General features: G+C 39.3%; 3 protein-coding genes across 4 annotated transcripts in view; all 3 read left to right on the top strand.

Moving 5' to 3' along the window:
- Positions 1-23,602, top strand: part of slc8a2a (solute carrier family 8 member 2a) — a 137,935-nt gene that overhangs the window by 83,127 nt on the left and 31,206 nt on the right. The gene's annotated exons all lie outside the window — the stretch shown is intronic.
- On the top strand, positions 5,206-7,509 carry LOC123963162 (claudin-9-like). Its single transcript, XM_046039775.1, has 2 exons — positions 5,206-5,290; positions 5,518-7,509. Exon 2 carries the CDS (start codon positions 5,705-5,707, stop codon positions 6,371-6,373), a length of 669 nt encoding a protein of 222 aa, XP_045895731.1. The 5' UTR covers positions 5,206-5,290; positions 5,518-5,704; the 3' UTR covers positions 6,374-7,509.
- Positions 12,314-23,235, top strand: slc25a10b (solute carrier family 25 member 10b; the record flags this gene model as incomplete). Its single annotated transcript, XM_046039771.1, is given in 8 exon segments — positions 12,314-12,811; positions 19,852-19,971; positions 21,356-21,470; positions 21,548-21,596; positions 21,732-21,773; positions 21,860-21,903; positions 21,998-22,068; positions 23,143-23,235. Coding segments are annotated over 8 exon segments (624 nt in total), but the record flags the coding sequence as incomplete, so codon positions are not given.

Genomic DNA, 23,602 nt, shown 5'->3' with positions numbered 1-23,602 from the left:
TTTGAGTGAGGAAGTGAGGAAACAGTCTTAACAGAGCAACCGCTCAGTAAATTGCGACTACATCACTGCTAATACACACCATCTTCAACAAATACCAGGAAAGACCTTAGAATGGTCAACTATAGGCAAGTCTGTCTGCCACATATTGATCATACTGTATTTTAGCTTAACTGAATCACATTTCTTTACATACTTTCCACAATGAAAAAAATCATAGACTTTCTATATTTAATTATAGTTAAGTTGTTCAAACACTGAATCACTGATACCTTCTGTGTCTGTGAGACAGTTATAAAGAGAAATGTGGGTGAAGCACTTATAGATATGTATAACCCATATCTGCAATATAATGAGTACACGTCATTGATCATGTCTAAGGAAGATACATGAAGCGCAAAACTGGCTAACAAAACCAGAATGACAAAGTTCATTTTTATATACTGTAGCATCATTTTGCAGATCTGGCAGATTAAGTTAACAAAATGATAATACACAATAGAAAAAATAGAAATAAAAATTTTTAATTGGTAACTGAGATTGGTATTCGTTAAATAGTGTTAATAATAGTTTACATTATATATATAAAAATAATTCAGATTTCTATTAATCAAATTGCTTTAGATGGTTGAACACCCTGCGTGGTAGCTTGCTGCCATCAGCGTGTGCGTGAATTAATGTTTCAATGAATAATGTAACTGGATTTACAGGAAATTCATGAAATGCACTGTAACTGTCAAATGCATTTGAAGGTTCAAGGTTACTTTAAATTTAAACAAATTCAGCATCTTTGGATGTCTCTCTTATAAACAACATCTCAGTTTCTGTGACTAATCAACATAAAAGATTTGAGTGAGGTCTGTGGATTGTCCAGAGATGACGACTTTACTGATGTCATGATGTGAATGTGTTGCCTTTGTTCCTGTGGAGCTAGTTTCCCCACTCAGTTGGAGATCTTCTTTCATCAAGGCGGCGTTTCTGTTTCCCCTTTGCTGACCAGGAATTTTGAATGTGTGCGTCGTTACAGGGATCAACTGTGATCAGTATGTTTCCTTTGCTTGAATCAAACTATGAGCCATCAAGGAAACTTTTTGACAGATATAACCACACTTTACATTGTGATGACAAAGAGTACCATGATGTTCATGAAACTTGACCTTTAATGTAAAAAGGAACAGATAAATTAATCATACTTGTAATTATGAAGGAGTGTTGTTTTGAAGGACTATACGTAGTTTTCAGCGGCCTCTAATGGTGAGACTTCAGATTGCTACTACATTTCCTTGTGCTCATGAACTCATGAGCGAGCACTCTGCATCGTCCAAAACAGACATAACAAGAGACAATCACACAACAATCACACAACAAAAACAAAACAATCACAAAACAATCACAAACTCCCATTGCAACGTTACAGTAATATTTCCACCAGCAATTCAGCAAAAACAGCAAAGCTCAAATGAAAATGGTTGTCGAGCAAGACTGAATACCTCTTTTTTCTAACAGTTAGACCATAGTAAGTGACGTTACTCTAACTTACTGAATGGGTCTTCCACTTTGGTGTTGTCCTGCACCGTTATGCTGCATTATTGTATATTCTGTGGGTGAAGCCTCGAGAATAGAAATCCGATTAGACTTTGCCTAACATCTAAAAAAGCCAGCCCAGTTCAGGAACAGCATTCTTTGGACAGATGAAATCAACCTGTACCAGAATGATGGGATGAAAAAAGTATGGGAATGGCTTGGAAAGTGAAAAAATGTCCTTCACTATTTCAAGAGCTCAAGCTGATGATAAAAATCTTGTCCAAAGATAATCAGTTTTATATGACTAACATCTGAAAGGCTGGCACCAGTAAATGTAAACTGTTTCAACTCTATATATTGCCTGTTCATAGATTTCACTGTCAATACTGACAATAGAACTGTAATTTGACAGATATTACTGATCCACTGCCACAGACAATGGGATAGGAGGGCGTAGCATGATAACGGGTGCTCATTTACATTGACCTAATGTTACAAAACTTCTCCCATACAAAGCTGTTCAGTGCTGCTCAAAAAAAACCAGTTATTTAATTTGTGGTTTATAATTTACAGTTATGGTGGTGTGAACACCAGCTCGACAGCTAGACAATATACCATTTCAAACTACTAGTTAACACTGCAATAAAACAGTTACTTTGGTAATTTTTCCCTAACATTTCTTACTGCTGAAATGCAAATATTTGGATAAAATTTTCTGATGTTCCAACTATACCTCCATGATCGCCAAAAGTTGTCAGTGCAAAGATCAAGGTCCCATAAATGTAAATAAACAGAAATACACCTGTGAATGTTGTGCAATGGACAGGCACTTTAAATAGATTTATTATGTTTGACTTTGTAAAAATACCAGAACAATATTGCTCTTCTTGCTTGTCTAGTTTGAAAACAATGTTGAATCCATCTCTTTGTTTCGCAGCAGTATTCTAGTTTCAGTTTTAACCTTTGCAAATCATGTATTTAGATACAGATTGAGAGAGACATGGTGAAGAGGTCAAGCAATGAGCTACGTCAAAATTCAAATAGGTTTCTGGCCATCTGGTGAATGTAAGTCCAGCATTCACTCTGCTTTTTGCTTTGAAATAGTCTTCACTAATCCCTGATGAAAATATCTACATCTGTTTTTTGTTTTTAGACAAGACCCACAGTGGTTCTGTCAGATCCAGCTTACTCTTATGAATTAACTAAGTTTATTTCAAATAAGCAACAGTGAGGAGCCCTGGAAACTTTTGTGGGAAGTCTTGCTTTCAAAACTTGGATTTTCATGTAGAATAGATTATGAAACGAAATGAAGGCATTGTCTCCTTGTTTTATTTTATTCTTACACATCTGATACAGAAACTACAATAGCGATCTCCACACACAATGCTGTTCAGGACAAGAGTGTACAGCATCAATATTCAGAAGATTTGTCATAATAGGTTCATCCATCCATCCATCGTCAACCGCTTATCCTGCGTACAGGGTCGCGGGGGGCCGGAGCCAATCCCAGCTGACATCGGTGTCTAATATGTTTAAATGTAATATATCATTTCTACCACATGTATAATGTACACAGGAAAGCAATAAGATTGTAGCAGGTGCTTCTTACTACTAATGGGTGCCCCAACACATGAGAATGTTTACAGCACAGTCACTTTACTCAGCCCCCCCACCCCCCCCAAACACACACACACACACACACACACACACACACACACACACACACACACACAGACATCACGATCCCAGTGCCTCTTGTGGCACTCACGCTGGTCTTGCCCAATAAATTTATTCAACTGAATTGAAATGAATTAAAAAGTGTCTATACACAGTCCACAGGCAACACGGCTGTTTTTCCAAGTGTGTTTATGTTCAGTAGACTGGCAGCCATCCAAGGTCCAGCATGCTACTGCATTTAGAAGGAGAGCATTATTAGTCAGTGAACAACAGCTGACACAATTCGCTCTCCCTTGCTCTGCCTCTTGAGCCACCTCTCCCTCCTGCAGCTGAATGCCAACCATGCCCACCTCCACAAACATCTTGACAAGACAAATATGAATATGAATTTGAGATCATGAAATATGTATTAAAAAGTAATGCATGGAATTACTTCACGAGTACCCTTAAAAGGTCATCACACGACTTAGCTGTCCTTTGTTTTAGGTTTCATCCACCACCCAACGGCTTTAGAAATCCCTGCACCTGCGAGCATAAAGAATGATCCCACAGATACAGCACCAGATACACGGGCATTAACTGCTCCTGCCAACATCAAGGCGTTACCTACAGTGTTCATATTGTCTCCACACCTGCTCCGCCATTCCTCTGACTTCATCTTTCTCTGGGCCTCTTCGTACATGCTGCTGGTGTAATGGTTACCATTTAACTGCACTATCCTGTCTACCTTTTCAAACAGATCAGTCACCTGAGTGCGATTTTCCCTGCATATGTTGTCAAAAACAATGTACCCAGCTGCACAGTCACTGACGAGCTCCCTGAGTTCAGAACTTTGTTCTAAATAACTCTCAATGGACTTCTCCTTGAGCTCATCTCCCCTGGTGAAAAGCATCAGTGTGTACTTAGAGGCTTCAGCACCAAAGTTGTCAGTGATCCACTTGATGGCATTCTTCTCCTCTTTTGTGAACCGTTCAATCAGTCTGATCACCAGCAGGAATACATGGGGACCTGGGACAGACAGCAGTTAACCCCATGTTGTTCTAGAGAAAGAAATTCGAGGAAACACAGTTCAAAGCTGACTTTGAATCACAAACTCTGTCTGTGTTTTTCTTACCAAGATTTCCAGATCACAGTGAATCTGTGTGCTAGTTATTCCTCCCTCTCTCCACCTCAGTCATTTCCAGAGAAGTGAAACTCTGTTACCTTCCCTCTCTCCACCTTACCTCTGATTTCCTGGAAACTGAAATAAGTAGAGGTTGAAAACATTATTAAAATAGTTTGGTTAGAGACTTAACAAACTCATTTGCATCCCCTTTTGTAGACAAAAACCAGGCATTTAGTCAAAAATATGAGTTGACTAACTTTTCTATTGATACGTCCTGTTTATTGATAATTAAAGTTCAAGGTTCATTTTCATTGGCGTTACACAATACAGGTTTGCACAAAGAAATGCAGTGTTCGCTCCAACATGTTGCACACAGAGAAAGTGCATAAATGAGAAAAAGTCATTAAATATTGACAAGGAAATACAATACAAGCATACTGTGCTCAAGCTGCTAAAATTAGGGAAAGGTAAAGTCAGAAATGGGTCTCTCTAATGCCATCTAGTGGCCATGGAGAGCAACTTTTAATGTACCCACCTGCAAGTGTCCACACAACTTAAGTGCTCACTAAAATAATGTAGTCAGTACATGTTTTACAGTCTAAGAGGCCATTTCTTTGCACTATATTACAACATGTGGGTTTGTTTCATGCTGTGCTTGTCAGGTCTGTATGCATCAGGTTCCAATCAGCTCTCCCCAACGCCAACAAATGACAACATGATAGCATTCAACAATGTTTGTAACAAAGTGTCCTTGTGCTGTCTTTTTTTCACATAACTAGCTGTGTGTGTGTGTGTGTGTGTGTGTGTATTTACTATGCAGTATTACACACTGTTGCCCTCCTACACCCATGTGTATGAGATCCAGAGAGACAAGCTGGCCAGTCATAACAGAAGAAAGACACCAACTACTCACACCACCAAGACGCACAAGAAGGATCATCAACACGCTGTCTGTGGACATCTGATTGCTTCATTAATGATTAAAAAGTAAGAAGAATTTCTTGAACTAAAGAATCCAGGTCCAGCTGGAACAAGTTTAATACTCTTATTTTTACTTACTTCACACTTCATAAAGCACAAATATATGTTGTACTACTCTTTAATGATTTTAACTTTCATTCCATTTTCTCAGATCTGTAAATTCCTTCATGAGTTCATTTGAAATGTGTTTTTGTAAATAAATTTGCTGAAAACTTATCTTAACTCATCTTAAGGTTGCAGGTCTTAAACAAGAGAGAAGGGGGCTCATCTCAACAACTGGACATCTTACTGAATGACTGCGGGAAGACTTGACTTATATTCACTGAGTACACAACTCTCAGTAACTCAAGAAAAGAAGAAATCTGATTTTCAGTTTTTTTGTTTAGACGTTGAGAGCGAGCTAACGTGTCTTCAGTGGTCATGGCGTCAACAGGTCTTCAGCTGCTGGGCTTGGTGTTTGCAGTGCTGGGTTGGGTGTGTGGGGCCTTGGTGTGTGCAGCCCCTCTCTGGCGTGTGTCCGCCTTTGTAGGTGGAGAGCTGGTGATTGCCCAGGTGTTGTGGGAGGGACTGTGGATGAACTGCTTGTCTCAGACCACAGGCCACATCCAGTGCAAGACCTATGACTCCACCCTGGCCCTGCCCACATCTGCCCAAGCCGCACGGGGCCTCATTGTTCTCTCCCTGCTCCTCTGCCTTCTTGCCCTCATACTTGGGGTGACAGGGGCCAAGTGTACTCACTGCATGGGTGACGGCAACCAGGCCTCCAAGTCTCGTCTGGCCAGGATATCAGGCATGCTCTTCGTTGTGGCTGGCCTGGCCTACTTGATACCCATCTGTTGGACTGCCTATACAATCATCAGGGACTTCTATGACCCGAACGTTGCAGCGCCTTTAAAGAGAGAGCTGGGACCAGCGCTGTACCTGGGCTGGGGGGCCTGTGTGATGCTTGTGTTGGGGGGTGCTCTGCTGCATGTCGGCTCCTCTCCACCAGGAGGAAGAACCCCGACTGTTTTCAGCGGAGCAGCAAAGGACAAGTCAAACACTGTGGCAGCAGGAGAGGTGAAGCAGCAGGAAAAATCTTTTGTATGAGATAATTTTTTGGACAGCTGAGGCACACACAAGCACAGAGGTCACAACCTCATCAAACACACAATCTGTTATCAGTTTCATGAAGTTATAATGTGGATCTCATTACACTTTGGTTTTACATGTATTAATACATTTACATGATAAAGCAATGGGTTTTTCATAGAATTTACATTATTTAATTATTTAATATCTTTCTGTTAGAGTGGGAGTTGACATGAATTGTGGGAGGATTTGAGATGTTTCGTGGTTTACTAATGAGTGACTCACATTTCTCAAATTCCACTGTGTGTGTGGGTGATCTGTGTACAGAAGGCCAGTGTACATAACATATCTGCGTATGCTGGTGTTGTCACTGAAAATATGTGTGGGCCGTCACAGCGATGCTTGTTTACTTACTTTTTATGAAGTTTTCTATAGTATTTCTAGAGGATCTGGGGTTTCAAAGCAAATTCACTCATTTCATTTCATGTAATTCTTGTTTACATTTATCTTTTACTGTGGTTCTGCAATATGCATTTTTACTGTACTCTTTTTAATGATCTCAGCACCCCTATTGTCTATGTTTTAGAGCTTGTTTTATTGGCTTAAATAAGAAAAATACTTTTGTGTAATATAATTTCCAGTAGTAGTAGTTTTGATCAATTAGTTTAACAAAAAATGATTTGTTGCTGATCTGAACAAAAATGTTTAAATGTTGTAATGACCTTGTGTCCTCTGACTTTGTGTCTGTAGTTCACTAAATCTCACCATTATATAAAAGTAGTGTTTGGGCCTTCGCTGAGTTAGGATAGTATAGAAAAAAGGTTGGCTATGGTCAAGGTTAGGAATACATAGTCTACATCTAATCAAATCAAATCACATTTTATTTACAGTGCAAAATCACCATCCAGCATACATTTTCCAAGAAATACACAGGATCAAATATAAAAGAGTAAAAAACGTAATGCACAAGGATGTTACACGTCTTCTAATGTTTCATCAAGCTTTTGCCACCTCACAGTTTCCTCAGTAACAATGTACAGTTTACATTATTCAGTACATAATATGACATTCAATTTTCCACCTTTACTTTTGTATTGACTGTTTTTTGTATTAAGTGTAACCTGTTACGGACAATAAAAATATACATGTTGGGATGGGATGTGTGAGCAGAACAAATATTATCTCTGTCCCGCTTACCCCGTCATGTTTTAAAAGACTATGAAACACAGGATTATTCCCCTCTTCTTCTAGATATCACATATATCTACAAGAGATATGTTTACTACCATCTTTTTGTTAGGTAAAAAGGTGTTTCCACAAAAAGTACACTTTACTGTCTCAGAGGATTGAGTAAAAAACCATAAATGAGCATACAGTGGTTATACGCATGTCAGTTGTGGTAGCAAGGCCATTGGAAATCAGTTCAACTCCACTTGAAACCCAAACCAGTATTTCACTGTGATGAGTGGTGACAGCAGACATGATGAGGGCAGTAAACACTAAGTAGCTGATGTGCTCTGTAACACACAACCGTCACATGACACCGACTGCAACACTGATTAATTACATACAGGTAGGTTACAAGACTATGTAAACACATTTAAAGAGCCAGATGTTTGAAGTAAGTTTACAATAGCAAACATGGATAACAGTATGGGTGCCATCAGTTTGAGTGCCAGATGCAGCTTTGGTCAACCCCTTACACTGTATGTCTGGGTTTGATATTATGACTGTTTCTCTTTCTGCTAAAATATGTTGCTGTGATTTATTTCATCTACACTTTGAGCATGGCTAATTTGGCCTCTTAAGAGCCCTGTGAGTTGCCTCATGTTACTTAGAAAACATGTCTCAAAAAACAATATGACCCACCAAGGTTGCATGTTTTCAACTGTGAATAAGGTATGGGTTTCACGTCTTCTTAGCTTTTGGTTGAGGTGTTACGATTATGTTCTATAACCTTTTCAAACATGCCAGTACATGTCCATGTGTTCAGTTGTACTGCTTTAATTTGGCTCAGAGTGATCCAGAGGTTTTAGGTGTGAGCTATGTGTGTTAAATGAAGACATAATTACAGAAAAGGACACAGCATTGTGCTGACAGTAAGCCAAGAAAAGGAACTGTGTCTCTGTGCAGTCTTGCACGCATGCCACCCTGCTTACTCTGCACAACACAAAAGAACATATTTAGACTTGTTTTTAAGGGCATAGGGCAAAAGGATGGCATGCAAAGCCTACTGCTCTCTGTATTGTGCCGAAAGTTCCTCTTTCTTGAAAATGAACAAACAAGTCTATAACTATTCTAGTCTATAACAATAAAACAGGGTGACGAACTTGGGACTACTTAGTATCATGGCTGAGTGCTATGATGGCCACTGGAACTTGTGCAATGTTTTTAGAGTTTATTACTATTATATTACATTAACTGTGCAATATTTATTTTGATACATGGACTGTGCAATATCCTTCTACTCCTGCTAATTCAAGTTTATGTGAATTTCTGTCGATTATTTATTATTACCCTTATGTCTTTTTATCTTATTTTCACTGAGGGAGTTGCACTCAAATCTCGTTGAACCACGTTGAATGACAATAAAGATTTCTTATTCTGATTCTGATTCTGAAGACACATCCCAGGCTTGGGAGACAGTTAAGGAAAGCATGGGGCACCCTAGCTGAGTTAAGGTGGCGGCCAAGTACTTATCGGGGTTCCTGTGCTGCAAGTAGTTCCCTTTCTTTCTCTCATCTTGTCAACTCTTAACTGCCAACTTGAAACTAATTACTTAAAATCCTTTTTAAAACCAACAGGAACGAGGGGAAGTTAGGAAAGTGGCTGATGAAGACCAAGCTTTTGTGACGGGTGTTATTCCACTGTTGAACAAAGGGGTCAGCCACAAGCACATTACGATCTGACACACCAGAATGAGAAGTATTTTCGGACCGTGTTTCATTTTAAATCATGACCATTTTATGTGTTTCTTTGCTGAAGATCTAGTCTTCATAATCAGGGTGCGATTTGTGTCAAAAAACAGAGGGGGGATGTTTTTTTTCCTCATGACACGTGGTGATCCACGAGAATAAGATGAGAAGATTTGTAGCACTAATTAGAACAAATATCTGATGTTGAAAAACAGTATATGAGCGGGGAGTCAGAAGATATTGAGCATTAAACTCGTAATTTTCTGCATTCTGGAGAGAATTCCTGCATTTTTTTTACATGAAGGGAAACTATATCTAAATTCCTCTGCATGTTTTCTTATTGCTTTTTCATTTGTTAGTTAACATTTCTTACTGCAAACTATTTTTCAGAACTTTTTAAAGAAATGCTTCAAAAAGTGAAAATCAGCCATTTCAAAAAGTGATGGGGACATCCACAGTGTAAATGACACCTATGAGCTTCAGTAATTCGGCTGCCTACGTTATGTCGGCGCTGAACTCAGCTCTGGTGATTACCCACAGACAGAAAGAGGCAGCTGGATCAGAGCCAAAGTAACACATTTTAAAATTAATTTAACCCTAACAAAACTACGGATCGATCCAAACACAAAAATGGGAAATGATAACCTTCTTCTTCTTTAGAGAATGTATTGGTAGAATGGTTGCATAAATTCCCATATGCCACAATAGGAGGAGATTAAGTGTATTTTGGGTAAACTGAATCAAGAAGCGCTGAAGAGGATAAAGTAATAACAAAGATCACCCTTTTATCTCAAAAGAACCCTAATACACTATTAGGGGGAAGAAATGGATGTAGTTACCTCACATTAAAACTAGATGAAAGGGGAATTTATAAGATCTAGAGCAAAATGGCTTGAAGAATGAGAAGGAGAAAAAAACACACTTAATACATAATTCTAATAAAAATTGTAATAGACTAAATATGAATGGGATTGTTACATGACTTCAAAGTAATATCTTGTAACTGTGGTAACTTTTAAAGAGATTTTTATAGCTCTATATTTTTGCAAAGAATCATCACCTTTCTGACAGTTAAATCTATTAATAAGAATGAAATGGAATTATTTAATAAACCCATCACGCTTGAGGAGATTAAGAAAGCAATTAATCTTCTAACAAACAACAAATCAACAGGTACTGATGGACTGACTTCAGAATTATATAAATCATTTGCTAACGTACTGACAACATACGTATTATAAACAATGTTAGACTTGTCTTGGACATTATGGATTACTCAGAATTGATTGATGATAATGGATTAATTCTAGTTTTAGTTATTTTTTTTATAAAGCTTTTGATTCAGTGGTGCATCAGTTTATCTTAGAATCTTTAAAGAAATTTGGCTCTGGTCATTTTTTCTGTACAGCTTGTAACTCTTTATAAGAATAGTAACAGTTCTGTTAAAGTAATGGGTGGTACATCCCCTGGATTTAATCTGTCCAGAGGCATTAGCCAGAGAGTTGCACCACCTCCCTGTACCTCTTCCTCAGCTCAGCGTTTGGCAGAATATATTAAATAGTGCAGTGAAAGGTATCTCTTATTGGCAGAGAATTAATCATAACTCAGTTGGCAGATGACACCAAATTATTCTTGAAAATCAACAAACAAATCTCCGTGGAAACTGATATAATCAAGGAGTTCTCAAAGGCTTCTGGTTTGTACTTGAATGTACATAAATGTAAATGTATAGCCATTAAAGAGAGATCTAAATTTCTTTGTAATATTCCAATAAAAAATTACATACCATTTTAAGGAATATTAATTACTAAGTCAACCGAGGAGAATCACCTTAAATTTTAATCCTATCATGCAAAAAACTCAAAATAAAATGTAACCAGTGGCTCTTAAGGAATCTGTTAAGAGCAGAGAGAATCTTGTGATTGACCTATGCAGCCTCAGTTCTGCATCTTGATGATAAACTACTAAAAGACAGAATGCTTCTCAATTTTACACAGAAAAACAGAACACATTACTTGAAGAAAACTGTTCTCATGAACTTGTGTGGAAATGGTGGGCTTCATTTTATTTATTTATTTTTTTACTTTAAATAATATATTTATATAAACTGACGACAATCTTATAGAAACCCTACCTCCATTAGGATTTTTTTAATACACCTTCATGTATTATCTAAGCTGGGTAACTACAACTTGCTTTTAGTTTGTAACTATGATATAGACCTGTACAAATATCTGTCTTTCAAAGCCAGGCTTTCTTGTCATGGTCTCTCATCTACAAGCACATTTTCACCTCATAATTAATTTATATGGAATAAAAAGGACTTTTTATATAAACACAAGTCTCTCTATTTGGAATATTGGTTTAACAATAACATTGTGTTGGTAGGTCATTTACCCGCAATGGTCTTCTATTTACTTATCAAGAATTTACTCTAACCAACACTCCCATAGGTAAAATGTGTTTTTCCAGTTCTATGGGTAACAGCAACAGATCTGTTCCAAAGAGCTATTACTACTACAGTACCATATGTGATATAATACTGAAATCCATTTGTGGATAATATAGTTGGGAAGAAGTCATAGCTTCAAACGAATTGATACTTAATCACCAATAAAGTTACATAAATTTCTTTTAAGCTAATTCATTAATTCTATCCAGCTAAAAACTATGTTTAGAATAGATTTAAAAAAGACACTGATGTGAATTGTAGTTTCTGTAGACTTTCTCGCAAAACTTATGCACATTGATGATAGGCCTACGTTTGGGAAAATGTATTGTTTGGTCACCCAGAAAACAACACACATAGAAACACTAATGTGTACTTGGTTAATCTTCACAAAGACCACGTTTTTTTGTTCCTGGTGGACTGATGAAGTTTCTGTTTGCTTTAGAGTCATATTGTCCTCTTAAAGAGACAGAGTCAATATTTGGCCTGTCTGCAGCATAGGTCTGCAGCTGCGGAGCGGATGCGTGTTACTTTAAAACCCGCATGACAGATAGTAGTGGAGAAAGTGGGCTGTGTGAGTTTGTCCTGCTCGTGCCTTTAACAGTCTCATGCTCCGCCATCGACCTTTGGATCTCGAAGCGGATAGGCAGCTCCGCCGTCCACGGTGGCAATTGGCTGCGCTCTTCTCCACTGGCTACAGCTGCTTCCGCACATCGTGGGCCAAACGCAGCAGACAGTGCGCGCACATACAGTCTTTTACATGCATGCACGCACGCTATGTAGCGTGAGTGCGTGCGATGCTGCTGGAGCCCAAAGTCCTTCTTACCGTGGCGCTGTCTCTTATTGAAATGTTTGAAGATTAACGAGGTCACCCTTGTCCTGTAGACCACAAGTTACTGCCAGCTGCACCCTGCAGGCTAGGAAGACGACAGCGTGTCGAGGCGGACCGGGAGGAAGGAAATACCGCTATAGCTGCGTCGGGCTACCGCAGTGCACGTAATCATGACCGAGAAACGGATGTCGCGGTGGTATTTCGGGGGGCTTGCGTCCTGTGGAGCCGCCTGCTGCACGCATCCTCTGGATCTCCTCAAGGTGAGGAGCTAAAGGGAACAGTGAGTTTGTAACCCTCCTCCGGTGTGTAGAGTTAAGTGCAGGCCTGAACACCAGGCTACAGCTGTTTGCAGCAGTATTCATGGAGGACAGGCTTCACTACTCATATTACTGTGCCTGTTAGAAATCCTTGTGTGCAGTAAGCCTTTAGTTGGCCATGTCGTGCTCTGTGGTGTCACATTCCTCCTGCTGTAATGTGTGTTATGATGGCCAAGGCTGTTAATATATAGGGCACTAGTTAGGGCAAGTGAAACAGTCATTTGTGAAAAAATAAAAGAAAGTTGGATTAATTTTGAAGTACACATAATGTCTTAACGTTGCATTAGTTTTACATTTATTGAGATGGTTTAATTGAGATAAATATAATATGGTCCTTGTCAGATCTCACTGACCAAAGGGAATATTCGTGTTTCCCCCCTTATAAGCAGACTGTGTGTGTGTGTCTCAGTGGGGTCATGCATGTTCATTGTTGTTGTTAATCTTTGCCTCATGATGCAGCACATTCCCTGCCCAATGCCAAAATCCTTACTCCCTTTACTTGTGCCCCTCTTTTGGTTTTGAAGACAGCAGCACAGGACTCTGATCAACCTAACTGGTCTAACTCAGGAAGTCATGTGATGTGTCCTTATGTAGACCAGTAGGTCATCTGGAGTGCTTCCTTTCTGCCATGACATGCTTGTTAGCTGGTGATGTCATATACAATTACAGTAGTAGAAGACTGAAGTTGCTTGAGACTTCATAAAGTCCTTACAGTTTATTTTTCCATGTACTACATACATCATTTTGTCGACCCATGTAATAGTTTTCAGTGTGGCCGTATTACCTACTTGTGGTATTGAGATCAACCTTTAGGACTGATGAGTTTTTGCATGTGATTTTCATAAGACAATATTTGCAAACTATATAAGAAACAAAAAACAAACAATCCTGTATACAACTCAATTAGCAAAGGTCTGTTTGTATCTATACAGTTATGTAACAGTTGAGGTCTGCGTTGTGTTGAATAACCAATGGCGATATAAGTCCATCCATCCATCCATCGTCAACCGCTTATCCTGCGTACAGGGTCGCGGGGGCTATATAAATGTTATTGCAAAATCTGGGAAACAATGCACTTTCTGGAGTTAGAGTAGTCAGTGCCCCGTGCACACACTAAACAATACAATATGTTAGCTAGCTGCTACTTATCACAGTTAACAGTCCTGTTGTGAAAACCAGCACATGTAGCCATACATTAACACTACACATTAAAAATAAAAGTATGCAATGTTTACACCAATGTAGGGACACAAAACCTACCCTTAGTGTGGTGTTTACAGACTAAGACAATGGTGGCACATGGAGAAGCGTCTTGCTGCAGCTTGTAGATCAGGGTCCTAGGCGTGAGGGGGCGAGGCTTCGGGGGGGCATGTCTACAGGCTGCAACTGGACCTTATTGGGCGCATACTGCGTCTCAAGACAGCAAGCACACCACAGTTAACCACAGGGTGTCGTTCTTTGCTTACTTGCAGACAGTACCAATGAACAAACCACAAAGTAGGCCTGCAAGGGGAATTATATAGTTCAACCCCGTTACACTTATTATCCAGAGAATAAGAGGGGCTAGTATCATTGCTGATTTGGAAATCATTAACATGGCTCATCTGTTGTAAAGGATAGACTCTGGTAGTACTTTGCACATGCCAAGTCGGTCTTAGTCAGCTGCAAAGACTTGAAGACATGTATCAATCAAAAGCCAGTAGGTCTGTCACCTCAAATAGTCTGACTATACAACATGATTTATTTGCAATTTGAAATTTGCCACAGTTAGGGGGGCCAGACGGGGCTTATTATTATGGGGGCACTGGAACCCCCTCCTCCCCCCTTTAGAACAGCCAATGGTTGTACATCTGCTCATCTAAAATGACAGATAAGAGCACTGCCTGGTGAAGCATCTTTGCTCACATTATTGAATCAAATTCTTTAAACCAGAGGTTCTTATAGTCTGGAGCGTGTTGGTTCGCAACTTCTCCCGTCACAGCCTGAGCTAATATTCAAAAAGGATTGGGGATTAAATTAAATAATGCTAACCACATTAAATACTGTGGTTAGCATCATGAATGCAGTATGACGCTGTGATGTGTCTGAAATAATTATCACAATATAAATAACACTAATAATAAAATGTTCAAAGCAATGACCTGTGCTTCACTGTCATGTATTTCATGAGATCAAACTTTTCATGTTTAAATTAAAATCTTTAGGATCTAATTTTGTTCATGTTTAATTACAGCTTGCTCCGAATTATTTATTTGGGTCACAGAGATTTGATAACATGACAACATTTAATCATGACAAGATGATTCTGCTGGAAGTGGATAAATGATAATACAGATTTATCGCCTAAATAGCACATTTGTTTTTTACTCTTGTGTAATATAACCGTTAATGGTCCAAAATGCATCACTTGAATAACGTTACCGCAAAAGTTTTACCCCGAGAGCAGTCATTGTAGAATGAAATTAAATGATGGGCACACAATTCACCTTTAAACTGAGCTGCTTTCTTACAAAGCTTAAAAAGCGATAATGCTCTACATTTACTGCATTCCTGTTAAAGCTAACAGCAGAGCAGCTAATTTAGAAGGACTTAGGTTGTAATTTAGAAGAGAGATTATTTGAATGTGGTTTTTAGCAGGGAAGTAGGGCATGACCAGACACGCATATCACATGGCACAGATTGCCTAGTCATGTTTTATTGGCTTCCTCTTATATCAGATAAGGTGCTCTATTGTTCTCCCAAACTGGTTCAGCAGAGTGTCAAGATTTGTCGGACCTCACCTAAAAAGCAATCTTTTAGCCAGGCACTTGTCATCTCATCTGGGTGTAATATTTCACCTCTGTATAAGTGCACAAGTGTCCCTGTGCACATACACATTAGCTTGCTAGTGGCTCAGTATGACATTGTCTTACCAACACTTTGCGGTTCACTTTATCATAGCTTTAAGGAAAATACCAGTTACATTTACAGTCAATTCAGCCTACATCTTAAACATTCTTGTTTCCCTCAGTAATGTAATAACTGTAGTGATCCCTTAACCTTTTTATTTTTCCAACACTTTGGTTTATGGCCAAACACCTGCAAAACTAATGCCATACCTCAGCCACAGCTGCTTCTTTGTGTTGTAGTGCTCATGAGGGAAATTTATCTCTTTAAAGGTAAAGTCACACAGGGTTTCCCCAGGTCAGGTTTAGGGTTATTTGCAGAGCTAAACTAAGGCAAAGATCACAGCCAGTGACTCTCCAAAGTTAAACTCTGTCTCTCTTCCCTGTCTGTTTGGTTGACTAGACTGACACAGCTGCCTTGATAAGTCTGAACTCTGTGGTCTATCTACAAGGTCAAGATTAGCTTTGTTTTGTTTTAGAAAGACTAATCCGATCAGAAATAATAACATGTGACAACATTCCTTAGTTAAGCATTAGAGTTCAACATCCAATAAGATATTTAGGCCCGTAGAGAATTACCTGGTTTGGTGTACATTTTAGACTCCATAGGGATACATATTGTAGACCAAAAAGTGATCAGTTTGCATGTGTTATCACTCCAACACAACATCCTTCTATAAGCGAGGAATCTTTGTGTGTCTGTATTTATATTAGCTGTTAAGGTCAGTGGAGGTGATGCAGAGGTACAGGGTGATGATGACCCTAGTCACGTTGATGAGGAGGGAGAGAAGAAAGAGGAGGAGCTGCAGGAGCCACAGGAGAAGGAGAAGGACAATAGAACCAGAAAAAACAGTGACAGGGGCAGTGTGCAGGGCTGAGTAGGTAATCATATGTAAAGATACAATTAGAAAATGTATTATTGCTAGTCATATTTATTACTGATCTTCTTCTCATGTGTGTGTATATAGCTGTACAATCAGTCCAGCACAGGGGAAGCTAGCAAGGGAGAGGCCTACTCAAAGCTGAAGATGAGGGATTTGATTTTTATAGAAACACACACACACACACACTGCTCTATGTTATGGGACTGTAGTTTTTGATTATATTTAACTAATTTAGCACCAAGAAAATTTTAACTAACAAATGAAAATGCTTTGAGAAATGGTTTATTTGCACAATAAGAAAATATGCAATACAATATAGTTTTCCCTCATAAAAACAGACATTTCCACCGTAAATTGGAGCAGAATGTCTCCAGAATGCAGGAAATTACGAGTTTAATGCACAAAATCTTGTGCAGGGGGACCTCCAGACCTCCATATTTCCGCATCAAATATTTAATTTAAATAGTGCTAAAAATCTTCATGTCTTGTTCTCATGCATCAGCACCAAATGTATCATCATGCCACTAATCTGAGCCCTTATGTCCCCACCACTTTTTGAAATGGCTGATTTTGTCCCCATCACTTTTTTAAAGCAAAATTTGTAAAAACATGCAATGCAATTAAAATACATAGTCTAAAAAAAGTAACTTAAGCTAAAAAAAAACAAGCTACTGATTATAAAATGGCCGAAAAACTTCTTGTCTTGTTTCATTTTGGCCAAATTTTCCGTTCTCTCCCTGACAAAAGAGGAGAGAGACTAAATCATGCCTGCATGTGTGTTGCCTCAGCAGGGATGATATTACAAGAGAAAATTTGATCTACAAGAGAAAACAGATCTGAAAGCAACACAGAATGCCTGAGATCTGCACTTACTTATATTCTATTATATTTATATATTATGAAACGTCAAGTATTGCTTGAATTTTCCTTTTACATAAATAAAAACATTTCCACCATAAATTGGTACAGAAACTTTCACCAGAATGCAGGAAATTAAGTGTTTAATGATCAATATTTCCAGGGGGAGGCAACAATAAGACTGGTGATGAGGCAGGAAAAACATTGTGTTTTGAAGGGGTTAGTGCACTTCAAACTCAAATACTGATTAGACAGAGGACAAAGGCCACATTGTAGAGCTGTTCTACAATAACAACACACACACACACACACACACACACACACACACACACACACACACACACACACACACACACACACACACACACACACGGGTTAAGACACTGAGAAAACATGTGTAAATTATAACTGCCAGTGTTAAACATTACTCTCTTGCTGCACCAATTTGAGTTGGTGCTTTTCTCACATATACTATATTGCCAAATGTTTAGGACACCCCTCCGAATCATTGAATTCAGGTATTCCAATCACTTCCGTGGCCACATTTGTATAAAATCAAGCACCTAGGCATGCAGACTGCTTCTATAAACATTTGTGAAAGACTGGGTCGCTCTCAGGAGTTCAGTGAATTCAAGCGTGGTACTGTGATAGGTTACCACCTGTGCAATAAGTCCATTCATGAAATTTCCTCACTATTAAATATTCCACGGTCAACTGTTAGTGGTATTATAACAAAGTGGAAGAGATTGTGAACAACAGAAACTCAGCCATGAAGTGGTAGGCCACTTAAGATAACAGAGGGGGTCAGCGCATGCTGAGGCAAACAGTGCGCCGAAGTCACCAACTTTCTGCTGAGTCAGTAGCTACAGACCACCAAACGTCATGTGGCCTTTTGGATTAGCTAAAGAACAGTGCGTAGAGAGCTTCATGGAATGGGTTTCCATGGCCGAGCAGCTGCACCCAAGCCTTACATCACCAAGTGCAATGCAAAGCATCTGATGCGGTGGTGTAAAGCACGCCGCCACTGGACACTAGTGCAGTGGAGACCTGTTCTCTGGAGTGACAAATCGTGCTTCTGTCTGATGATCCGATGGATGAGTCTAGGTTTGACAGTTGCCAGGAGAACAGTAATTGCCTGACTGCATTGTGCCAAGTGTAAATTTTGGTGGAGGGGGGATTATGGTGTGGTGTTGTTTTTCAGGGGTTGGGCTTGGCCCCTTAGTTCCAGTGAAAGGAACTGTTCATGCTTCAGCATACCAAGACAGTTTGGACAATTTCATGCTCCCAAAGTTGTGGAAACAGTTTGGGGATAGCTCCTTCCTATTCCAACATGACTGCGCACCAGTGCACAAAGCAAGGTCCATAAAGACATGATGAGCGGGTTTGGTGTGGAGAACTTGACTGGCCTGCACAGAGTCCTGACCTCAACCTGATAGAACACCTTTGAGATGAATTGGAGTGGAGACTGTCAGTCCATCTTGTCCAACATCTGTGCCTGACCTCACAAATGCACTTCTAGAAGAATGGTCAAAAATTCCCATGACCACACTCACTTAAATCTTGTGGACAACCTTCCCAGAAGAGTTGACGCTCTTTTAGCTGCAAAGGGTGGGCCAACTCCATATTATACCGTACAGATTAAGAACGGGATGTCATTAAACTTCATGTAAAGGTAGGCGGCCCAAAACTTTTTGCAATGTAGTGTATGTATTATGTCCTAGTGTTATAGTCAAGACCGCCCAAACTGAGACCAAGTTAAGACCAAGACCAGAGTTTATCGAGACCGCGACAAGACCAAGACTTTTAGGGGCTGAGAGCAGTCGAGACCAAGACCAGTTCCTTGCATTGCATGGCACACAATAAAATGTGGAAAGAGATCATAGGTACTTCTCAAATTGATCTGAACTATTATGTCCTCTGTCAATCAGGGAAAATAACCCTGACAAAGTCATAGTGATGTCATTAGTGACTACATCTCTTCAACAGAAAGCCTGTGTTACAAACTGGATGTGTGGAGTTTGAAAGACGTGTGTGTTTACCAGGCAGCAGGGATCTACCTAAAGATGCTATTTAGTTGCATTATGGGAAACGTATCTCAGCCTTTGCTGATTAGATTTTGGTCATTCCTTTTAATGGATGTATGATACTAAATCACTGGCCCTTTAAGAGGTGGCACATTTAGCCCTTTGACACATTTAGTTGCCTAAATATTTTAACTGGTCTCTAAGTTACCCCACAAGAAAGAACAAAGAGAAAAAGTTACTGAGGTTGCTCGGTCAGCCCCAACTGGACCACGTGTTGTCTATGTCTTGCTATTGAAAATGACACCATTGTTGCCACATGACTTTCTTTCCAGGTACACCTGCAGACACAGCAGGAGGTGAAGATGAGGATGATGGGGATGGCTGTTCATGTGGTGAAGAGCGACGGTGTGCTGGCTCTTTATAACGGCCTCTCTGCCTCACTTTGCAGACAGGTCTGTGTGTCTGTGTGTATGCTGAAGTCTGTTCTTGAAATTCTGTGTGTGTTGTGTTCATTAGTTTGTCATTTTTATTTTCTATTTAACCTGGTAGGTCCCATTGGGGGTGGAAACCTCTTTTGCCAATGAGACCAGGCCAAGACTATAGCAATAAAAAGTTGCAGACAAAACAATACAAAATCAGACAACAGCCAAAACTACACTGAAACGGATGATAATACTAAAATAAGCCTAAAGGTGGGCTAAGAACAGACTTAGTTAAGAATGGAGGCAATTTCCATATAGTTTACAATAGTCTTAAATTCTACCAGAGATATCAGACAATTTTTAGTTTGAAGGGCTTCAACAGCACTATGTGACACTGATTATTGCTCTTTTTTTAGTTTGACTGCGTCAGTGTTAATAGTTATGCCATGTTTTCTGTTATAATGAGTTTGCTGATTGTGCTCTGCACTCAGCAGTCTGTGTATAAGACATGTTCTTGCTCTTGTAGTCAATCATAAAATCAAAATATGATCATCTCATACCCTCGTATGATTTTAGTATCCTTTTCATAACCTACAGGATGATTGTATAGATTATATTGCGGTAGACACTGGCTGGTATTGGCATAATAATGATAATAAAATTAATCTGTTTTATTAATACAGCACCTTTCAAAACAAAGTTACAAAGTGCTTTACATTGTTAAAGCAGGATTAAACATTTCAGGACTGCAAGGAGACAAATAAAATCAGATTATTGAAAATAATACACAAATAAAACACCCAACAATAGAATAATAATAATAAAAACAATAGTAATAATGAAAATGAGAGATATGTTGGAAATTTTACAGTGTGCTAGCATTAATAAAAGATCTTTTTTAAGATAAATTTTGAGAAGTTATTAAGAAAAATTAGTCCACATTGCGTTCTTCAGTGTACATGACTCAGTTTTTTCTTAAACAGAAATAAAGTTTGAGTAAAATACATTTTTTCTGGTTAGAGGAAGAGTGGGAGTATGACAGACCACATTAGAACAGGTTTTTGGGTATATTTTGTGTAAAAGGTTCCTTCAAATGTTGTTTCAGTAGGTTTCCTAGTTACTGTTATTAAAAGGCCAAAATGTTGTGGCTGCAGGATACTGTCAATAGATCAATAGTTTTATAAAGAGGACAGCAGTGTGTCCAGCAAGTCTGTTGATGTTGCAGGAGATTAAACATGATTGGAGGGAGAAAGAGAAGTTTGAATCGCAGCCACTGGATAGTGATGATGAAGAGTAGGATACGTTTTATCCTGTAAACACTGCATCCTGTTTAGCTTCTGTCCTCAGACTTAAATAAACCTTAGACTCATTATTTTTACCTCCTCTCCACTTGTCTCATCTCTTCTCCTCTCAGATGTCCTATTCCCTCACCAGATTTGCCATCTATGAGACGGTGAGGGACATGATGGGCAGCACAAGCCAGGGCCCCATGCCCTTTTACCAGAAGGTCGTGCTGGGAGCCTTTGGAGGTGAGAACTCACAAACACACACACACGTAGTGTCACTCATACAGGATTGTGTGCCAACAAGATTACTCTGCCAACAGGTTTCACTGGTGGGTTTGTTGGCACGCCGGCAGACATGGTGAACGTCAGGTAACGCGCCATGATACAATTCAGTCTCTCATTAACATATACACAAAAATTCTTCTAAACAAGCAAACTGTTTGTGGTTAGACATGAGCTTAGCAAATAGTGTATTCAAAAGATCTGAACAGTTTGTGCTTCTAGGATGCAGAATGACATGAAACTACCACCAGAACTGAGGAGAAAGTGAGTAGTTGTGAGTTACTCGGCTAAAAGATTTCAGTTTGACGTTCTTTTCATAATTTAACCCTGAATGTGTTTTTTTCTTTCAGCTACAAACATGCCATTGATGGGCTCTTCAGAGTCTTCAGAGAAGGTAAATCCCAAGCCGAATATTGTCCAGTATGTAACTTCATGTAAAGCACAGGCTGGCATCATGTGTGACCTCCGAGCTGTGTCCTGTCCAACAGAGGGTGTGAAGAGACTGTTCTCAGGAGCCACTATGGCCTCCAGCAGAGGAGCGATGGTCACTGTGGGACAGGCAAGTCACAGCACTAGGTGATGAGATGATTTATGATCAGGAACCCTTTTTTTGGCATTTCAGGTATGCAGTTTACTTAAAGAGACCCAAGGGAACATCTGTCTCTTTATTTTTATATTGTACTTTATTCTACCAGGGCTAGCACAATTACAATTTAGATACATTTTTCTTAAATACATTAGGAAGATATTTATTAGTCATGTCAAACTAAGAATCCATCTGTAAGTCCTTTTTAATAAGATAATGGAATTAAATTAAAAGTACATTAATTAATCAATACTGATTTCAACAGACTGCTTGTTCAATGCATAATGCATTATGCATTAATCCATATAACCTCTGCATCACTTCACAAGTCTGTGTTGGCAAGCATATCTAAAGGAAAATTTCCTCCAGACTGTAGCACTGATTCCACTGTTTTTCCAAGTAAAAAAATGGTGTCAAATGTACCTTGATTGATCAATTCTTTTCTTCATCAAATCAACATGCAGCTTTGTAGGGGTCTTCATAAATATTTCAAACCACCCTTTATGCTAAATATCCCCAAAATCAGTTGTCAGTCCCTTCTTATCATTTGGTGGTGGTCATCTGAATGCCAGAGTGTCTATATTTATTTGTTTTTTTTTACTTCCATTGGGCCAAATACTGAAATTAAAAAATGTCACACTTTTGACAGGTTGATATTTTTGCTATGTTTTTGACGGATTGCATAGCTTTTTTTTTAAATACATAAAGGCCAGTTAAGGAACTTGACAAATGTCATGTAAGTGCCAAAATCTAACTGCTAACTGCACACATTATTTTCACAAGCTTTTTTAAAAAAAATGGCAAATTGAGGCCAAATTTTGGTGATGGATCTCACAGCTTCCAAAAGCTAAGAGGTCAGTTACTGTACTGGCATGATTTTCTGTTGCTCATTACACTGTTTTCTGGAGGTCAAACTGTGTTGAGGATGAAGGATTGGGCGTTCGGCCAGCTGCATGTAGTAAAGAGATATAAATACATCAGCACAGATTATTTGTTATTGTTTTTTTTACCATGCCACACATTTTTCTCCTTTTTCCCCATCTTTAGTTGGCGTGTTATGACCAGGCCAAGCAGCTCGTGCTGGGAACAGGCATGATGGGCGACAACATACTCACACACTTTCTCTCCAGCTTCATTGCTGTAGGTATCAGGTTTTATTTGTGTGCCCTGGAAGCCTGAGTGACTCAGTGTAAAGTTGACAGGGCTCTTTTGTGAAGTGATGAACTGTTCCTCTACAGCAGAGGTCACTAATAGGCGCACCGCGGTCCGGATCCGGACCCAGCCGCCGTATTGTCCGGACCTGATCTATTATTGAGAATTACTACCTTATGACACAGCGTTTCTATTTTAACCCGCGCAGCTTTTCTAGAATTTACTGTACTGGTTTAGCGGCCCGGGAAACTCTCCGACCGCACGTGTTCCAGTCGTCTTATGTGATGCTGCTCAGCCAGTCAGATCTGTGCATTCCGATGAGCATTACCAGAGCCGTTAACGGCCCTGAGCATTG

Source organism: Micropterus dolomieu, linkage group LG23 (assembly GCF_021292245.1).
Source record: "Micropterus dolomieu isolate WLL.071019.BEF.003 ecotype Adirondacks linkage group LG23, ASM2129224v1, whole genome shotgun sequence".
In the NCBI taxonomy this organism is placed as follows: Eukaryota; Metazoa; Chordata; class Actinopteri; order Centrarchiformes; family Centrarchidae; genus Micropterus; species Micropterus dolomieu.
This window is presented reverse-complemented; position numbering and strand designations above follow the sequence as displayed.